Here is a 17515-nt window from a genome sequence, read left to right as displayed (position 1 = left end):
CTTGTTTTTCCATTGTCATTTTTTAGTAAATCTTTTCTGTCAAGGATTTCCATTCCTTTCATGATTCTAAATATAGTCAGCAGATCATTTCTTTCTCTTCTCTGCTCTAGTGTTGGTAGTTCCAATTTCGATAATCTTTGTTCGTATGTTAATTTGGAAAGAGCTGGTGCCAACTTTGTTGTTGCTCTCTGTATTCTTTCCAGTTTCCTTATATTCTTTTTAGTACTGGGTGTCCATAGTGTCGCTGCATATTCCAGTTTTGGTCTAATCAATGTGACTTATATTTTTTTAATAATTTCTTCATCCAACTAGTCACATGCCACTTTCATTGACCTTAATAGGTTGTAGGTTTCACCGTCTATTTTGTTTATATGTTTACCCGGTGTCATGTCTTTGCTGATTATTACTCCAAGGTCCCTTTCTGAGTGCACTTTTTTCATTTCTTCTTCACCAATTTTGTAATTTTTTTAAATTTTGTTTTTGCTTTAGTATTTTCTCCAGTTGCATATAGATGATTTATCTCTCTTCTTAAAAACAGGAACAATGTTTGCCTGTCCCCAAGCAAGGCACAAAACCAGTGTCTATGGACTTATTAAATATTTCTGTTAACTGGTCACAGATTTCAAATTTATAGTCTTTAAGCACCCAGGGCAGTGGACAAGGTGCAGGGATGACCCATCATCAGAGAGGTGCTAAGATGAGAGGGAGGGTGGTGGGGTGTGGAGTGTATTCAGGGATGGAATGGGTGGGAATGATTTTATGCCTTTTCCTTTTTGGCTACCTCCCTTGTAAGGGGGAAAAGCCTTGGTATATGCATGTATGTAAGCACTCTCAGAAGTTTTTTTATCTATCTGCTTGACTACTTCTACCTTACTAATGCTGATATTAGATAGTCTACTTTCTTCATCCCCACTGAAAATTGGATTGCAGTCAGGTACTTCATCTAACCTCTCCTTAGTAATAACCAAGAGAAAATATTTGTTAAATGCCTCACTCATTTTTTCCTCTGATTCTATCATACCATTTTTGTCATTTTGAACTGGGAATATCCTATCCTTATTTTTTGTTCTGTAGAGATGAAAGAAGCCTTTTGGGTCAGATCTTGCTAGTCTGGCAACCTTAATTTCATAGTTATGTTTTGCTGTGCACATATTTTTTTTAACCAGTCTTACCATATTTGGATTTAAGGTGTGTTCCCCCTTTTTTTATTCTTCTTTTCATTCCAATCTCATGTTTCAGCCTGTCTGTCATCCATTTGAGAGTATTACTATTCTTCTGTCTCGGGTTTAGTATATTGTTCTCCAGATATTTTCAACAAATTCTGGCTACAGTACTTGTAATGGAAATGGGTCTGTAATTTGTTGGGTATTCCTTGTTACCTCCTTTATATATTGATACAATTTTGGCCCTTTTCCAGTCTTCTGATAATTTTCTTCCTTAAGCAGACAACTTATTACCATATATACTCATCTATAGGTCGATCTCGTGTAAAGGTCAACCTCCCATTTTTGGCCAAAAAATCTGGAATTTTCCATATACCTCATGTATAGGTTGAGTGGCTTGTTTTTGTTTTGGTGCTGTGAGCATTCCACTGTCTTAATGCTTTGAAGTGGCGTGGCTTGCCTGGTATAGCAATTGATTATTATGGTTTTTTCACTTCATTAATTCTGATGTATTTTAGTTTATGTTTTTTTCAAGTTCACTGATTTTAATATCTAATAAGTTTCACAGAAGTTGCCATTTCAGCAAAGTGAAAAACTTGAATAGATTACCAAGTTTTTTTTCTTTCATGAAAGCAGTTGCCGACAAGACTGACGAGTTAAACACCATATGAGGACGGAACCTTTATTTGTAATATGTTTCACTTATTACAGCCTTTTCAAGTACAAGTTAAGATACATATGCTTGAAATTAAATAAGGGGAAAGGAGGGAACGGGGAGAGAAAAAAGTAGGGGGGGAAGGGAGAGGAGGGGGATTGAACACTGCGAAAGCTTGAGAATGCTGGCCCAAACAGCCATGGGCAAAATGTTCACAAAGGGTGGTTTAATTTTTTTTTTTTTGCTGGCCATGGGTATTAGGGGAATTATGTGGGGTGAGATGTTGAACATGCACCTATTTTGTTCAATAGTGTTCATTCCTTGAATGATCGCTGCTTCTAAACACTTCCTGCGGATTTTGTCTGGTTCTCGTATCAGCAGCTCTGCATTCTTCCAGTCCATAAGATGGTTTTCCTTGTTTCTATGTGTCACACATGCATTGGTGGTGACATCATGCCTGACGTCGTAATGGTGTTCACGTATTCGTGTATTCAGGTCGCGTGACGTTTCTCCGATGTAAACTTTATCACATCCTGAACACGGAATACGATAAACACCAGCTTTGGTGCCCGATATTTGGTTGTTGTGTATTTTCGTCTTCGTGATGTCTTTTATCGTCCTGCTTGTCTGGCACACTACTTCCAAATTGGTGGTTCTTAAAATATGTGTCAGGTTGGTGGCAACGTCGCTGGTTGGCAACACGAGACGTCTTGTTGTGCTGTCCTGCTGCATAACAAGACGTCTCGTGTTGCCAACCAGCGACGTTGCCACCAACCTGACACATATTTTAAGAACCACCAATTTGGAAGTAGTGTGCCAGACAAGCAGGACGATAAAATACATCACGAAGACGAAAATACACAACAACCAAACACCGGGCACCAAAGCCGGTGTTTATCGTATTCCGTATGGGGTTACCGTATCTAGAAGGAATTTCACATGTTTTGGTACGTACCGTGTATTTTATGTCCCCATTGTTTACTGGTAGTAACTAGTAGGTAAATATTTTTATTTCTGAACCTAAAGAAAGGTAAGAGTTCTTCCTAGCCTTTCTTGTCATGTCTAGATTTCAACCTAACAAGATTATTACTTGTGTATAGGTCGACCCCTAGGTTTTGGCCTAAAAAAAAATCCTTAAGATTTCGACCTATAGACGAGTATACACGGTATATTATCTATTTTGCCTACCAATTCTTCTTTACACTCCTTTAGTATCCAGTTTGCAATTCAATCCGGGCTGTGCAATTTCTTGATATCAAGGCTTGTTATTTGATCCATTATTTCAGCTCATGTTGCTATCATTTTCCCCATAGGAAGGAATTTCATCCCAGTGCCATACTTTTTCTCTAGTGAAAACCGATTTGAAATGTTTACTCATGACCTCAGCCATTTCTATATCTTCTGTGTATTCCATGTTCCCCTGGCGTAGTTTCTCTATTTCATGCTTGTTTTTCAATTTACCATTCACATATCTATAGAAGTTTTGGCTGATCACTACATTTTTCTATTATGTCCTTTTCATCATTTCTTTTTTCTTCCCTACATATTTTTACATATTTATTCCTTTCATTGATAAATATTTGCCCCTTTCTGGGATTTTTCTCTTTTTCTTCATCTTTTCCAAGCTTTATCTCTTCTTTTTTTTTGGCTCACTACCCTTTAATTATAAATTTCCATCAGAATCTTCCATTTTTCTTCCACTTGCATCTTTTCATTATGAAATTTATCCCAACTCACTTCTTGAATTTTTTTTTCTCAAGTTTCACAAAGTCTGTTTTACTATATACCAGTCTCTATTTTCTGTATTTCTTATTTCTCTCCATATATATTTCCTTCTTTAGTTCTAGTTCTAGTAATATGTGGTCACTCTTCCCAGTTGATGTCTTGTATTGAATTTTATCAACAATTTCAGGTTCTGACAAAGAATAAATCCAGTCTTGATGTTTCTTCATTATTTCTATATCTGGTATTTTCCTTTATCCATTGTGCCATTGCTTATTCCATTGTCATATCAAGTAATACATTTCCCCATAATTCCTCTCCACCTTTCACTGTCATCTCTACCCAACGGATTTCTTTACAGTAAAAATCTCCTATAAGTACCACGTTTCCTTCATCTTTCAGCACACCATTTAATGAAATCCTTGTAACTTCTAACATTTTAGAGTAATCTGTCTCCAAGAACCCATTTTTAGGGGCACATAGATCACCATATTTTCTTTTTCATGTCCTTATCTTCAACTCTTATCGTGATCATTTCCATACTGTTCCCTCCATTTGTAACCTTCATCACATTTAAATTTTTCTTAGCCAAGGACATGACTTCTCCACCCTGTTTTTCCTCTCCATTTTTAAGTCAGTGATTATATAATCCATTTCCAACACTGTTAGGTGATAGTGGACCCCTTAATTTTGTCTCTATAATTGCCATTATGTCTGGTTTTGCTTCTGACAAGTAATCATTAGGCTCATTTTATCCTTAAATTAAACCATTTATATTAGTAGCAATTTTTAAATTTCTGCACTCTACATCTTTGTTACTTTCATTTCCTTTTCTTGAAGATACCATTTTCTCAGTCTCATGTCTAACACTCCAAAAGTGTGTGTATTTACCTACCTAGTTGTATTTACCTAGTTGCATCTTACTGGAAAGGGAGCTACACTTGTGGTGTCCCGTTTCTGTATCTCGCCATATTTAATTTGCTCTTAAATTCTTATATTGTTTTTGCACACGCTACTGTTTTGTCGAGTATGTTCCATATATCCACCACTCTATGGGGAAAGCTGTTTTTTTCATGTCTTTTCTATAACTGTCCTTTTTGAGTTTCTTTTCATGTCCTCTTGTGTTCTTATCCCAATTTAGTAAGTCGTCTCTATCAAGGATTTCTACACCTTTCATAATTCTGTAGATAGTCAACAAGTCACCTCTTTCTTTTCTTTGTTCCAGAGTCAGTAGTTCTAGTTTTACATTTCTTCATTTAGCTCAGTGACTATACGAGTTACATGAATTTCATATACATCTAGGGATGAAGCAGTCCTTGTTCACCTATTTCAAAGCTTTCCATCTCGATAGTGCAAAGGAAGTAATTATAGTGAGCATAAGAGAAGTATGATAGGGGTTACTAGGCTGGATAAAGTGAGAAATGAGGAGGTGAGGAGGAGAACAGGGGTGGTAAGGGAGTTGAGAGATAGGGTGGATGAAAGAGTATTGGGATGGTTTGGACACATGTGTCACGGCGAAACGTGACATAATAAAAATAAAAAAAAAAAAAAAAAATCTTATCAACACATAGAAAGAATGAGTGAAGAAAGACTAGTAAAAGAGGTGTGGAAGGCAGATGTGGAAGGATAGAACATGAGGGGGTGACCTAGGATGAGATGGATAGATGGGGTAAATGGGGCTTTGGGTAAGACAGGAGAGGACAAAAGACAGGGGTGAATGGAGAATGGTTGTATATGGATGATGTTGTGATCCATGAGGTGGAATGGGTGGGGGATGGGGGGTGAGGGAGCATGTATGAGAAAAATTTGATGCAGCCCGAAGGGATTTCTCCCCGTCTTCTCCTTTCCTGCGTGAGGGGATGGAGAAGGGGGGGGTGGGGGGTTCGCCGATTTAATGATGCAGCCTTGCTGTGGATGTGCTATGTCTTGTGACACTGCTTCTAACCCAGGGTAGTAGACAAAATGCAGGGATGACCCGTCATCCAGGAGGTGCCAAGATAAGAGGGAGGGAAGAGGGTAGACAGGAGTGGAGTGTGATAGGGAGTGGTTTTTATGCCTTTGTTTTTTGGCTACCTCCCTTATAAGGGGAAAAAAGCCATTGGTATATGTATGTATAAGATAAGGAATATAATTTTAATGTTTATACAGCATTTTACTTATTATCGCTGTGTCCAGTCATTATGAGGCTGGTTATAAAATTTAACATGTCTTCTGTGATATAAAATAGTCATGAAAATGACTGTGCTTTCACATATCCCATAAAGTAACACATAAAAGAGAAAATGAAAGGTTTATGTGATTATCTTTTGATACTGGATGGGTGGCAGGAAGCACAGCATCTTGCTCCCTCCCTCCATCCCAATCAATCTCATACATACATACATATACCAAGGCTTTTTCCCCCTTTCAAGGGAGGTAGCCAAAAAGGGAAAGGCATAAAAACACTCCCACCCATTTCATCCCTAAATACACTCCACACCCCTCCCACCCTCCCTCTCATCTGAGCACCTCCTGGATGACGGGTCATCCCTGCACCTTGCCCACCGCCCTGGGTCAGAAGCAGTGTCGCAAGACACAGCACATCCACAGCAAGGCCGCTTCATTTAATCGGCGACCCCCCCTCTCCGTCCCCCCTTGCATATAAGGAGAGGACGGGGAGAAATCCCTTCAGGCTGTGTCAAAATTTACTCACACATACTACCTCACCCCCCACCCCCCCGCCCATTCCTCCTCATGCAATCACACATCATCCATATACAACCATTCTCCACTCACCTCTGTCTTCCGTCCTCTCCCTTCCTTCCTCAACAGACATTCCCCTCTTCCCCAAAGCCCCCTTCACCCCATCCATCCACCTCATCCTAGGACGTCCCCTCATGTTCACTCCCTCCACATCTGCCTTCCATACCTCTTTTACTAGTCTTTCTTCACTCATTCTTTCCATGTGTCCAAACCATCCTAATATTCTTTCATCAACCCTATCTCCCAGCTCCCTTACCACCCCTGTTCTCCTCCTCACCTCCTCATTTCTCACTCTATCTAGCCTAGTAACCCCCACCATACTTCTCAGACACCTCATCTCAAACACATTCAAACTCCTTCTCTCTTCTTCTCTTATGTTCCACATTTTTGCCCCATACAGTGCTGTTGGCACAATCACTCCTTCATACAATCTCCTCTTCGCATCCATTCCCAAATGTCTATTCCTCATTACACTCTTTAATCCACCAAGGCATTTACTCGCTTCTCTCAATCTACATTCTACCTCCACCTTCACTCCACCTTTTCCTGCTACACTTGCACCCAAGTATCTAAAACTATCCACTTCCTCCAGTCGCTCTCCCTTAATGTTCACTTCCAGTCTACTGCCGCTTTCACCCCTTGTACATCTCATCACCTTACTTTTACCCACATTTATCTTTAGCTTTCTTCTATCACATACTCTCCCAAACTCTGCCACCAACTTCCTCAATCCCTCCTCCGACCCTGCCACAAGCGCAGTGTCATCCGCAAACAACAGCTGGCTCACCTCCCACTTTTCTCCATTTTCTTTAACCATCTCCAATCCCTGACCCACTACCCTAGCATTCACCTCTCGCACCACCCCATCCATGTATAAGTTGAACAGCCAGGGCGACATAACGCATCCTTGACGAAGTCCCACCTTTACTTCAAACCACTCACTCTCTCCATTTCTAATCCTGACACAAGCTCTACTACTCTCATAAAAACTCTTGACAGCTCCCAAAAGCTTTCCTCCTATCCCATAAATCTGCATAACCTCCCACAGTGCCTTTCTGTCTACCCTATCATAAGCCTTTTCCAGATCCATAAAAGCCCAAAAAACATCCTTCCCCTTTCCTATAGCTTTCTCACATATCTTTCTTACCACAAAGATCTGATCTACACAACCTCTACCTGTCCTAAATCCACACTGTTCCTTACCAATTACTCCTTCTGTTCCTCTCCTAATCCTCTCAATCAAGATCCTCCCATAAGCCTTCCCTACTACACTTAACCCCTTCCATACGGTGCCGCCTACGTAGGCATCATGAGGAGCAAGTGGATTCGCGACGCTGCAATATCGGCATCTTGATTATATTTATTGTAGTCGCTCCTGTGTTTTTACATTCTCCCAAATGTGCCCTGAATCCCATTCTCTGTGGTTTTCAAAATTTGCGGGTGAAAGAGAGAACGATCAATATAAGCGGTGACTATATTTTATGATGCGAGTATTATTACGACACGTCGTACAGCTGGCATTGGCTGCTGCCCGCGAGATTTAAGTCCCGTAGTGAAGTGGTTAACAAGCTAATCCCTCTGAAACTACTACATTCACACTTGTCCCCTTTTCCCTTGTAAAGAGGAACTATACAGGCACTTCTCCAGTCCTCCGGTACTCTACCCTCTCTCCAGCAAACATTAAATAACCTCACCAACCAGTCCACCATCACTGTACCTCCCTTTATCAGACATTCTGCATGGCATCCATCCAGACCAGGCGCCTTACCTGCTTTCATCATCTTAACAACTGCCTTCACCTCATCCTTCCTTATTTCTCCTCCATTCTCCTCACTCTCATTTTCTTCGCATTTCCCACTGCAGCTATCTCATGAATGAAAATTGAATATGATTTCAGTACATACCGCTCAAGGTTTTTCACATCTCCATTAATTTATGGCTTTCATCATCTCATATTCATTATCTTCTTGAGTCTTTGAATACAGCTGTACCAACGTATATGGTTGTAAGAGTGACACTCAGATTGGAAATTGAAATATTTAGATATGAAAAAGTATGATCTGCCTCCACGTGGTGCATCCTGGAAACGCCATAATAATTGACAGCTAAATGGATCATGATTTTACGTCATAATAATTGACAGCTAAATGGATCATGATTTTACCAACTGTAGCATTTCAATCACTCTATATTGCAAGAGCAGGAGGAAGGGAGGAGATAGAGCTTCCATTGCACACTGTGGTGACAGAGATGTCCTTCAAGAATTTCTTTTATGGTGTCTTGCGAGTTGCATCATAGCAAACTTTTTCATATCTAAATATTTCAATTTTCCCTCACAATACTATCAGAAACAAAATACCCAGCTCCCAACAGGGAACTCCAGAATTAAGACCACCCCTAAAAGAGAAGAGCTGATCCACCACTCTCAACAACTTACCTCCCATGGCCACCTAATGTAACCATCCATACGTAGAGCAATGAAGATGAATTGTAGCAGATTCACAGAACAGAAAAGTTCCAGCTGTAAAAAATAAATAAATAAATAAAAATAAAATAAATTAATAGATAAAAAACAAATTATTTTTTAATTTATCTATAGCCTAATGGAAGAAGTTTAGCTGCTTTTCATATTATCCTTACTCACATTTCTCTCCTGAAAAACTCTATGGATATAACCACAAAGAGCCTTCATTCTTCTACTAAGGCTCCCTTTATTACCAGAAAAACTTAGTACAAGAACAAATTGAAAGTTCAGCTCAGGTAGGGTAGAGGAAAAGACATCTCTCTCAGGACAGACTCTGTCCTTGCAACACAGATTTATAAATGCTATAGAATATATGTATACACCATAACCTGCAAATACATGGTCTGCAGTTCAACAAACTAAATTATTTACAACTTCCTAGGAACAAAATATTTCTTATGAAAGTTTTTAAACTAACAAACCTCAAAGGATCTGTCATGTTTGACAGCCCAAATGCATGCTGCAATAGCAACAATGGAGATGAGAATGAGTGGAGCAAAGACAGAGACCCATGCATGACGACCGTGCTCCAAGTTGTCTGCTGCCAACACCTCAAACATGAGGAGGAACAGGTGAAGGCCAAGGGATATTAGTAGTGCTCTGTACTGGATGTAGGACTGACCCTCTAACCTGAAAGATATCAAATTTGCATTAGAAGCATTGAGAAGACCATTACATTATGAAATTTTGTTGACAGAAGTAATTCAAGGTCAACAGTAATATTTTTTGTAAAAGGTCATGTGATATGGAAAAAAGGAATGGTATAAATTAAAAGGAAGTCTTACCAATTGTGAAAGTTACCCACACCCAATACATCTTACCAGTGTATATTAACCCATTCCATATAATGGTGTCATGAGGATGGCAGCATTGGTGTCTTGATTATATTTACTTTGTAGTTGTAGCTGAGTGAACCCCATATTCTATAAACTGGCTTGATCATATTTTCTGTGGTTATTAATATTCAGAGTGAAAGAGAATGAGTAATACAGCTGTAACTTTATATTTTATATTGTGAGTATTGTGATGCATCATCAAAATATCATACCTCAAGCAGCTGAAGAGGTTAATCCCAATGTGTGCCACAAATTGTAACCATCACATGCATAGTAAACAGAATAAACTCCTATCATGTAGTACAAAAGCAATTACAAACTCAAAGCAACACACCCACTTCAGAAACAAAATCAATATAACATCCTTCCCATTCCACTACCTCATGGATAAAGGGCCATCCTTGCCCCACCATACTGCTTAGATCAAGGGCAATGCAGCAAGAAAATTATTTTTTTCATAGTAGGGGCTGACAGCCAGAGCTGGTTTACCCCCACCACTTCATCATATGATCACCCTTACTATTACTAAGAGCTACTTAGAATTTACAATATGCTTGCTGGCTGAATGGCATAAGAGCTGCTACTTAAGCACGAGAGCAGAGGTGGAGATTCTTTGATGCTGTGTAGTAGTGAGTTCATAGTATAGGTCTATTACATTAAGTTCCCATGTTTCAAAAAATCCTGCAAAAGGAGGCACTGTCCTATCCCATTTGGTAAAGGTTTACAATGGTGGTGGCTGCATACTCACACACTATAGTGATCTCTATCTATATACCAAGGGCTTCTCTCTTATAAGGGAGGTAGCTAGGTCAACGGCATGCACCCACTCCCATTATTTCTCTCTTTTCTTAATTCCTTGTGGAGGAAAGGTTATCCCTTATTTCTGCCCACTACCTAGGTCAGAAGCAATAGAGCAGGGCCACTTCATTTACATGCTGACCCCCACCTCCCTGTCCCTTCATGCAGAAAATAGAGATGAGGAGAAATCCCTTTGGCCTGCATCTAAACATCATCCATACACAACCATCCTCCACTCACACCTATCCTTCTCCCTTCCTTGCTTAACAGACATTCCTCTTTTACTCAAAGCCCCTTTCACCCCATCCATCCATCTCAACTTTGGTTGGCCCCTCAAGTTCACTCCATCTATAGTGATAAACAACAATTTGCCTACATATATTTACTGCTCTTAGCAAGATACAGGAAATAGTGAAAAAAAGTTATAAAAAAAAAGTTCCTGAGAGTGCTTCCTAGAGAGGAACTGGTGACATTAAAAACATTTTACTCATAAATTATCATTATGAAAAAATTAAGAACTGTCTAAGTAACCTTTGGTGAGGATGGGAAGTAATGAAATTCATACCCAAATGGTAGATGTAATTTTATTATTTGAAGACAACCCAGCTACAGTATCATTGGCACACTGTCAAGAATTAGTAATAAAAAAATTCCAAGACTTACAAACAAGATGAGGAGGAGAGTGGGGATGAAAAGGGAGTTGGGAGATAGGGTTGATGAAAGAGTATTGGGATGGTTTGGACACATGGAAAGAATGAGTGAAGAAAGATTAGTTAAAGAAGTGTGGAAGGCAGAGGTGGAGGAAGTAAACATGCAGGGGTGACCAGAGCCACACATCATTTTGTCTGTGATAGAGGAGGACTCTGCTCACAGAGAAATTATGAAACTTTTAGCTACTGTCCCTCCGTTATGCTCTCCCTCAACCCCTTGTTGCTGTCCTTTATCATTCCTCTGAATTTCATTTCCTTGTTTCACCTACCCTGTGGTGGGGGAAAAGAATACTGCCACCAAGTATTCCCACTTGGATCGTAAGAGGTGAGAAAAACGGGACGGGGATTGGGGCTAGGCATCCTTCTCCCTGTAGCCCCACAGGGGACATTCCTAAAAAAAGTAAAGGCATAAGAGGGGCTAGGAGTTTTCCAACCAGCACCCTAAGGTTTGTATGTTTTAATGTGCATGGATGTGGTATAGATGAGAGTAAAAGGGAAGAGATAGGTAGTATGTTTGTGAGAAGAAAGATGGATGTGTTGGCTTTGAATGAAACTAAGTTGAGAGGGAAGGGCGAGTGTGAGTTTGGGAGTGTAGATGGGAGGTTCTCAGGAGTGAAGAGAGGGCAAGGGAGAGAAGAGGTGGCTATACTAGTAAGTGATGAGATAGGTAAATGTGTAGTGGAGTGGAAGGAGGTTTCTTCAAGGATAATGTGGATGAAGGTGAAACTGGGAAAGGAGATGTGGGTTTTTGTAAGTGCATATGGGCCTGGTAGTGAGAAGAGTATATAAGAAAGGGAGGCATTCTGGATAGATTTAAATGTCTGCATACAGGTATTAGGGAGGAACGTCAATGTAGTAGTATTGGGAGACCTTAATGCTACAGTAGGAAATGAACCAATTGATGGAGTGGTTGGGAAATGTGGAGTTCCAGGAAAGAATTGTAGTGGAGGGTTGATGGTGGAGATGTGTCTAGAAAGAGAGTTGATGATAGCAAATACAGTGTTTTGGAAGAAAGTCAAGCATAAGTACATATGGGAGAGGGTGGTGGATGGAAGGGTGGTAGATAGAGCATTAATGGACTATGTAGTGGTAGATAGGAATATAATAGGAAGAGTTAAGGATGTACATGTGCTAAAGGGAGAGAGTGGGGGAATATCAGATCATTTTTTGGTGGAAGGTAAGTTGAGAGTGGAGGATAGATGGAGAAAGAGGAAAAGAACAAAAGGTAGGGAGGTGCTTAGAGTGAACTCTTTAAATGAAAAGGGAAAGGAGAAGGAGTACAAGAAGAAGCTGAGAGAGGAGTGGGAGGGAGTGAAGGATAGAGTAGAGCTAGGAGTGGAGAAGGAATGGGGATGGTTCAAGGAGGGAGTCATAAAGTGTGCAAGGATGGTGTTTGGAACAAGGACAGGAGGAAATAGAAGGAAGGGTAGTGAATGGTGGGATGAGGAAATGAAGAAGGTTGTAGAAGAGAAGAAGCGAGCTTTCACAGATTGGTTACAAAATAGGACGAGGGAGTCATATGAGAGGTAAAAAGAAAAGAGAAGAGGCAAAGGTAAAGGAGGCAAAGAGGAGAGCAGATGTGACATTGGGTAAGAGTATGACAGAAAATTTTGAAAGTAATAAAAAGATGTTTTGGAAAGAAATTAAGAGAGGAAGAGGAGACAAATCAAGTATGTGTCAGGATTAGTTCGTCCACATTTGGAATATGCTGTTTCCGTATGGTCACCGAATCTCATTAAAGACATTGACAGATTGGAAAGAGTACAACGGCGAGCCACAAAACTGATTCCAAATATTAAAAATAAATCATACGAAAATCGACTAAAACATATGAATCTGTTTTCCCTAAAAAAGCGTAGACTCAGAGGTGACTTGATACAGGTCTTTAAAATTCTAAAGGGAATTGACAACATCAAAAGTGACCAAATTTTTACATTGAATGAGAATCAGACAAGAAACAATGGTCTCAAACTGTCCGGAAATAGATTCAATTTGGAAGTAGGTAGAAACAACTTTGCCAACCGTGTAGTTAATGAATGGAATAAACTTCCTGCACAGGTAGTGCAATGTAGTTCAGTTCAAAGCTTTAAGAATCATTTAGATAAATACCTAAGTAAGATGCTGTAATGATTATAATTTATCTTATATTATTTGTTTTTGTTTTGTTATCATTTGTCTGTCTGATTTTTTATTTATTATTAGTTATATGTCAATTTATTATTATTTACTATTTACCTGTTTGTTTATTATTTAACTATACCTATGCATTTATTTATGTATTTTATTTGTTATTAACATTATCAGTTTTTATTTATTATTTTATTATTAATATGATTTTTTTTTTTCGCATCCGACCTAGATATGGATCAAAAGGTCTCCTGTCGGCATGCTCCGCCTTTGTAAAGTAAAGGTAAAAGGTGCAGATGGAGAGATGATAATGGAAGAGAAGGCAGTAAGGGGAAGATGGGCAGAGTATTTTAGGGAGTTGCTATATGTGAAGGAGGATAGGGAGAGAAATATAGTTGCAGTGGGAAGTGCTAAGAAAATGAAAGTGATGAATGAGGAAAATGGAGGAGAAATAAAGAAGAATGAAGTGAAGGCAGTTGTCAAGATGATGAAAGCAGGTAAGGCACCTGGTCTGGATGGATGCCATGCAGAATGTCTAAAAAAAAAAAAAAGGAGGTACAGTGATGGTGGACTGGCTGGTGAGGTTATTTAATGTTTGCTGGAGAGAGGGTTGAGTGCCGGAGGAAAAGGGGACAAGTGTGAGTGTAGTAGTTTCAGAGGGATCAGCTTGTTAAATGTAGTTGGGAAGGCTTATGGGAGGATCTTGATTGAGAGGATTAGGAGAGGAACAGAGGGAGTAATTGGTGAGGAACAGTGTGGATTTAGGACAGGTAGAGGTTGCATAGATCAGATTTTTGTGGTAAGACAGATATGTGAGAAAGCTATGGGAAAAGGTAAGGATGGTTTTTGGGCTTTTATGGATCTGGAAATGGATTATGATAGGGTAGACAGGAAGGCACTGTGGGAGGTTTTGCAGATATATGGGATAGGAGGAAAGCTTCTAGGAGCTGTCAAGAGTTTTTACAAGAGTAGTAGAGCATGTGTCAGGATTAGAAATGGAGAGAGTGAGTGGTTCGTGGTAAAGGTGGGACTTCGTCAGGGATCTGTTATGTTGCCCTGGGTGTTCAACTTATACATGGATGGGGTGGTGCAAGAGGTAAATGCAAGGGTGGTGGGTCAGGGAATGGAGATGTTTAAAGAAAATGGAGAAAAGTGGGAGATGAGCCAACTGTTGTTTGCGGATGACACTGTGCTCGTAGCAGGATCAGAGGAGGGTTTGAGGAAGTTGGTGACAGAGTTTGGGAGAGTGTGTGAAAGAAGAAAGTTGAAGATAAATGTGGGTAAAAGTAAGGTGATAAGATATACAAGAGGTGAAAGTGGCAGCAGACTGGAAGTGAGCATTAAGGGAGAGTGACTGGAAGAAGTGGATAGTTTTAGATACTTGGGTGCGAATGTGGCAGGAAAGAGTGGAGTGGAGCTGGTGGTAGAATGTAGACTGAGGGAAGTGAGTAAATGCTTTGGTGGATTAAAAAGTGTAATGAAGAATAGACATTTGGGAATGGAGGCTAAGAGGAGATTGTATGAAGGAGTGATTGTGCCAACAGCACTGTATGGGGCAGAAATATGGAACATAAGAGAGGAAGAGAGAAGGAGTTTGAATGTGTTTAAGATGAGGTGTCTGAGAAGTATGATGGGGGTTACTAGGCTGGATAGAGTAAGAAATGAGGAGGTGAGGAGGAGAACAGGGGTGGTAAGGGAGTTGGGAGATAGGGTTGATGAAAGAGTATTGGGATGGTTTGGACACATGGAAAGAATGAGTGAAGAAAGACTAGTAAAAGAGGTATGGAAGGCAGATGTGGAGGGAGTGAACATGAGGGGGCGACCTAGGATGAGATGGATGGATGGAGTGAAAGGGGCTTTGGGGAAGAAGGGAATGTCTGTTGAGGAAGGATGGGAGAGGACAGAAGACGGGTGAATGGAGAATATGGATGGAGAATATGGATGATGTGATGCATGAGGTGGAATGGGTAGGGGGTGAGGTAGTACGTATGAGAAAAATTTGACACAGCCCAAAGGGATTTCTCCCCGTCTTCTCCTTTTCTGCATGAGGGGATGGAGAGGGGGGGGTCGCTGATTTAATGAAGCGGCCTTGCTGTGGATGTGCTGTGTCTTGCGACACTGCCTCTGACCCAGGGCAGTGGACAAGATGCAAGGATGACCCGTCATCCAGGAGGTGCCAAGATAAGAGGGAGGGTAGAGGGTGGAGGGGAGTGGAGTGTATTAGGGATGGAATGGGTGGGAATGGTTTTTATGCCTTTTTCTTTTTGGCTACCTCCCTTGTAAGGGGGAAAAAAGCCTTTGGTATATTTATGTATCTAAATTACAATATATCAGCATATATTTTTCTTGCATAGGATTGCATTCCATGTTTGTCTGTCCAGTCCAGTCACTGTCAGTTAGATGATGGTTTTCACATTGTGCACTAGGTGTTCTCCAACTGTAGGTGATGTTAATAAGTGCTGTTACAAAGACAATAGGGCTTCCTTGGACTTTATGAGAGAACACAGGGTTCTGCCATCATCTGTTAATTGCCCAAGGTATAATAATAATCTGGCTGTCAGCATCCATAACAACCCAGATGATCTTTGGAATTAGAGGTACCGAGTTACTAAATACGGGTTAGGTTATGTAGGTTAGTTAAATAGGTCAGGTTAAATTAGAATAGATGAATTTATCATCCTTTCATTTCTCTGACCTTGGAATCTATCAAAATAAACATAGCGTATCATTCAACTGCCACAACTTTGTTCAATAGTAAATTGGTTTTAACAACTTTTGGTAAATTTTTAGTTATGCATACCTACGTGATATAGTAATAGAAAATCAATTATTAATTTTGTAAATTATAATAGGTTAATGTAATACGCAATTTTCATAGCGGAAATCAATAACAAAAAAGTTGCTAAAACCTATTTACTAATGAACGAAGTTGCAGGAGTTGAATGATATACCATGTTTGTTTTGATTGACAAAATCAAAGAAATGAAAACATAATAAATTAGTCTAGGTGTGCACAACTAAAATAATACCCAACTTTTTTGTTATTGATTTCTGCCAAGAAAAACTCATATTACATTAATGTATTATAATTTACAAAAGTAATAATTAATTTTCTATTGCTATATTGCATAGATGTGCACTTCTAAAAATTTACTGATATGGCCATGCTAATAGTAATACTCTAGATCTTAAACACATTTTAAATCAACATTTGATGGGGTGCACTACAATGTTTGGTATCCTATTACACCAGAAAAATCCAGTTAACCTACCTGTAATGAGGGTTTTTCCACCAGACAATGTTTCCAATGAGAGCTCCAAGGATCACAAGGCCTTTCCATATCCAAATGGGAATGAAAACAAACCAGAAACTCCATTCCAGCTCGTCATCAAGACGAAGGGCAAGTAAAGCAGTAAATACAGCTAAACACAGCCATACAATAAACTTCCTGTAAGGTTCAACTTCGGTCAGATATTATATTGGGATAATTGGCATAGACAATCAAAATATATATAATGTGAGCTATATTGTTTGTTCTATACATTAATCTGACGTTCATCCCAATCATTTGAAAGTTTTATTTTAATTTGAATTATGTTATGGGCAAAAGACACTTTAAACTCATACAGGTAATAAGGTAACTTTACCCAGGATTGAAATCCCTGAACAGGGCCTGGAGATTCATTTTCTTACTATTTTTGTCATTTCTATAACTTAAATCCCTTTCAGGCAACGTCTACTATATTACGTTGAGTTTTCAGCACCATCTTCTGCTGTATCAACGTCAACACAACAAACTAACAGCTGATTACAAGGCAGAGTTCAGGGACTAGTGTTTTATGAAAGAATAATTTTGTTCCAACATGATGAAAGGCAAGTTTTATTCATGAATACTAAGATAAGCAAAATTATGATATAACAATAAAACTCTTACAAAAATAAATCTCATTCAGTATTGTCAGTGTTATGATTTTTCTTTTCGTATACAAAAGCCTGTAAAAACGCAACAGTTTGTTTACTATCAGTTCAAATAAAAACAATGAATTGACGTACACACACCACCAATATTAATAAAGGAGGAAACAAGGAAGAACCAATTAACTATAGACCTGTCTCACTAACAAGCACCATAGCCAAAATTTGTGAGAAAATGATAAATAATAACAGATGAGTAAAACACCTGGAAGAAAATAATATAATAAACCCAAGACAATTTGGGTCCAGACATTGAAGATCA

At 39.3% G+C, this 17515-nt stretch overlaps 1 protein-coding gene across 3 annotated transcripts in view; it reads right to left on the bottom strand.

Annotated features, from left to right (window-relative positions):
• Nucleotides 1–17128, bottom strand: part of LOC143023996 (transmembrane protein 185A) — a 41509-nt gene extending 24381 nt beyond the window's left edge. For 2 of the 3 annotated variants that reach the window (XM_076182700.1, XM_076182693.1), the window contains exons 1-4: nt 16926–17128; nt 16550–16726; nt 9229–9436; nt 8720–8803 (exon numbers count right to left, since the gene is read on the bottom strand). In XM_076182700.1, the coding sequence (XP_076038815.1) occupies nt 8720–8803; nt 9229–9436; nt 16550–16726; nt 16926–16963 (507 nt within the window). In that variant the 5' untranslated portion in view covers nt 16964–17128. The remainder of the gene's footprint in view (nt 1–8719; nt 8804–9228; nt 9437–16549; nt 16727–16925) is intronic. The other variant, XM_076182685.1, reaches the window with a different exon arrangement.
• Between the last annotated feature and the right edge of the window lie 387 nt (nt 17129–17515).

The sequence above is a fragment of the Oratosquilla oratoria genome, chromosome 3, assembly GCF_046742065.1.
Source record: "Oratosquilla oratoria isolate Oo_2021 chromosome 3, ASM4674206v1, whole genome shotgun sequence".
NCBI classification, from domain to species: domain Eukaryota; kingdom Metazoa; phylum Arthropoda; class Malacostraca; order Stomatopoda; family Squillidae; genus Oratosquilla; species Oratosquilla oratoria.
This window is presented reverse-complemented; position numbering and strand designations above follow the sequence as displayed.